Source organism: Sinocyclocheilus grahami, unplaced genomic scaffold (genome assembly GCF_001515645.1).
Source record: "Sinocyclocheilus grahami isolate Dianchi unplaced genomic scaffold, SAMN03320097.WGS_v1.1 scaffold549.1, whole genome shotgun sequence".
Taxonomy (NCBI): Eukaryota; Metazoa; Chordata; class Actinopteri; order Cypriniformes; family Cyprinidae; genus Sinocyclocheilus; species Sinocyclocheilus grahami.
In genome coordinates this window covers 448,557-451,783 of record NW_015505728.1, presented here as the reverse complement: position 1 = coordinate 451,783, position 3,227 = coordinate 448,557, and the positions used below count along the sequence as shown (strand labels likewise).

The 3,227-nt window shown below is 37.5% G+C and overlaps 1 protein-coding gene across 1 annotated transcript in view; it reads right to left on the bottom strand.

Moving 5' to 3' along the window:
• Nucleotides 1-916: 916 nt before the first annotated feature.
• LOC107555903 (sterol 26-hydroxylase, mitochondrial-like) overlaps nucleotides 917-3,227 on the bottom strand; it is a 4,285-nt gene continuing 1,974 nt past the window's right edge. Inside the window, exons 2-6 of the mRNA XM_016238845.1 lie at nucleotides 3,177-3,223; nucleotides 2,928-3,094; nucleotides 1,647-1,728; nucleotides 1,363-1,563; nucleotides 917-1,271 (exon numbers count right to left, since the gene is read on the bottom strand). Coding sequence (XP_016094331.1) covers nucleotides 1,137-1,271; nucleotides 1,363-1,563; nucleotides 1,647-1,728; nucleotides 2,928-3,094; nucleotides 3,177-3,223 — 632 coding nt within the window. The 3' untranslated portion in view covers nucleotides 917-1,136. The remainder of the gene's footprint in view (nucleotides 1,272-1,362; nucleotides 1,564-1,646; nucleotides 1,729-2,927; nucleotides 3,095-3,176; nucleotides 3,224-3,227) is intronic.

The following is a 3,227-nucleotide window of genomic DNA, read 5'->3' as shown; positions in this document are numbered from 1 at the left end:
CTCATCAGACAGATGCTGTAACCCAGCTCGCCTGCTAATGCAGTTGAAATAGGCTAGATTTAAGGGTAGCGCTAGGGCAGGGGTGTCCGAACTCAGTCCTGGAGGGCCACTGTCCTGCAGAGTTTAGCTCCAACATGCCTCAACACACCTGCCTGGAAGCTTCTAGTATGCAAGACCTTGATTAACTGATTCAGGTGTGTTTAATTGGGGTTGGAGTTCAATTCTGCAGGACACTGGCCCTCCAAAAAAAAAAGGTTTGGACACCCCTAGGGGATAGAAAATACAGTTTGTCCAGTATATTTTGGTAATGACAGTGTGGGTACCTGCAAAACAACACGAAAGTACCCCCATGTGCTCAGTGTGACCCAGTTTTTCCCTTGTTTGATTTGATTAGTTCGTTCACCTTGATTATCTTCCTCACCTGTCTGGCCCTCGTCGTTAGCAACCCTATTTTATTTGCCCTGTTTGCCTTGGTCCAGTATTGTATTTGTGTTGCTGTGCTACGTGTATCTCCTGCCTTGTATTACCGTTTGGAAGTATTAAAGATTATTGAACTATATCTTGGTCTTCGTGCGGGTTTTATAGACCACCGTGACAATTACATCTAGGGAATGTCCCCTTAAAACATGGAAACCAGTGTATGTGTGTGTGAGTATTTGTCAAAAGGTAATATATTATTTCATTAGTCATTCATTTGCTGCATAATTCCATTTGCTTAACTTCTATCAGTTGCGTTCCGATATTTATCTGTTATAGTGATAAATAATACATTTTCACAATTCCCCTTCCACTAATACGGAGCAATAACAAAACAAAAAAAAGGAGACTTCGGATTCATTAAAAAGTTTAATTGATTTTTAAGATCATATAATACATTAATATATATATATATATCAGAATAATGAAATACAATTCACACCAATTTAATGGCAAGAGATATACAAAACTGTGGGGGGAAAAAAGTATTTTTCACAGTGTTATGCAGGGTCCTATAAACTGCATATCCCAAAGCACAATAGAAATATATCCAGACAGAGGTAAAATAGTTGACACATTCACATGATTCACACTAGCTGATCATTTTCATATATGTACACAGGCAGCTTATATCTTGCTGAAATGGTGGTATTCTTTAGCTATTGTTCAGAAGATGTCTTCTGTCTCTCCACAAAGTGAAGGTTCACCTGTCTGTCTGGCACAAGCACTGCACGAGTGAGTGACCTAACCTCACCCACAGTTGGATCCGGTCGGATTTCAAACAACTTGATTAGCTGGAATGAAAATATACAATTAGAAAGCACAATTTATAATGTAATATAACTGTTTGGCACAAATTCAAAATTAAACATCTGTCTTTCTTACCCTTGCCAAAGCCAGATGCATCTCCAGTTCAGCAATGCGACGGCCAACACAGCCTCTGACTCCATAGCCAAACGGGATTGACCCAAATGGGTTGGGTCTCGTTCTGCCATCTCTGAGCCAGCGGTCAGGTTTGAACTTCTGTGGCTCTGGGAAGACTTTCTTATCATGGCTAATCGCATAGTGGCACAGAGTGAATGTTGTCTGTTTAAAAACAGCTGATTTAGTGATGCAAATTTCTGAACTGGCAACCATTTTTTCATTCTAACAACATGGAAATGGTTTACCTTTTTAGGGAAAAAATGTCCACCAATGACAACATCATTTTCTGCAATAAGACGAGAATTCATGGGCACCACAGGGTACATCCTGCACATGAAATTACAGAGATTATAATACTCAATGATACACCACTGGTCAAAATTCTTGAATAATTCATGTTTCTGGACGAAGTCTCTTATATACACAGTACACACACATAAAAAAATTATATTCAAATATATTTTAAAATGTAGTTTATTTCTGTGCCTGCAAAGCTAAATTTTTAGCAGTCATTTGACACCTCTAGACTTCAGTGTCACAAGATCCTTCAGAAATCATTCTAATATGCTGCTGTGGTGTTTAATTATTATCAGTTAATATCAATTAATAATAATGGTTCTAATTATCAATAGTTTTTAAGGCTTAATATTTTTGTGGAACCCATAATACATTTTCGCATTATTCTTTGTGTCATGAACCTAGTCTCTGTGATTCTTATTATCAATAGTTTTTAAGGCTTAATATTTTTGTGGAACTCATAATACATTTTCCTCATAATTCTTTGTGTCTTGAACCTAGTCTCCATGGTTCCTCCCACTCACCACCAGAGGGCTTCCTCACCTGAGTATTGACCTTTTTCTTGTCCTGGACTCCATTTCCCATGATCCCCATACATTCCCCGGACTATTCAAACAGCTCACTTACATCCACACCTTGAAAAGTTATGTTTTCACCTGGCTGACATTTCTGAGTATTCCATTGTTTCCTATTGCCTTGCCTGTGTATGACTCTCAACTGTTACCTTGTTTCTGACCCTTGCTGCCTGTCTACTCATCTCTGCCTCAATTGTTTAGATACTGTTTATGATTGTTTGCTGCCTGCCCTGACCCTCTATTTTATCTTGCTCACCCCAAATTTTTAAATGGTAGTGTATTACAGTTTCCACAGAAACATTAGGCTGCACAGCTGTTTTCAATATTGATAACAATAATAAATGTTTCTTGAGCACCAAATCAGTATATGATTGTGATTTCTGAAGTATCATGTGACACTGAAGAAGACTGGCGTAATGGCTGCTGAAAATTCAGCTTCGCTATTAAAGGAATAAATTATATATTAAAATATATTCAACTAGAACAAGTTATTTTTAAATTAGAGTACTATTTCACAATATTTATATTTTTACTGTATTAATAATCAAATAAATGCAGCTTTGGTGAGCATTAGACTTCTTTTAAAAGACTTTTTACTTATTCCAAACATTTGACCAGTAGTGTATAGTATATGCCATAATAAGCATTATTTACCTTAATGTTTCCTTGATGACAGCTTTGAGGTAAGGCATGCTGTTCACTTCCTGTGCTGTTGGGATTCCGTCACCCTTCAAGACTCTGGTTACATCCTGATACAGAGCCTCTTGAGCTTCTGGGTCTCTTGAGAGGAGATACAGCGCCCACAACATAGTGTTGGAGGTCTAGAACATGAAGAGGAAAAAATATTTCAAAACTCATATGTATTTTGTTTAAATAGTCAAAGATACATTAAATGTCTATTACTGTGTCCACTCCAGCCAACAGCAGCTCAGAAATATTTCCATAAACGTCTTT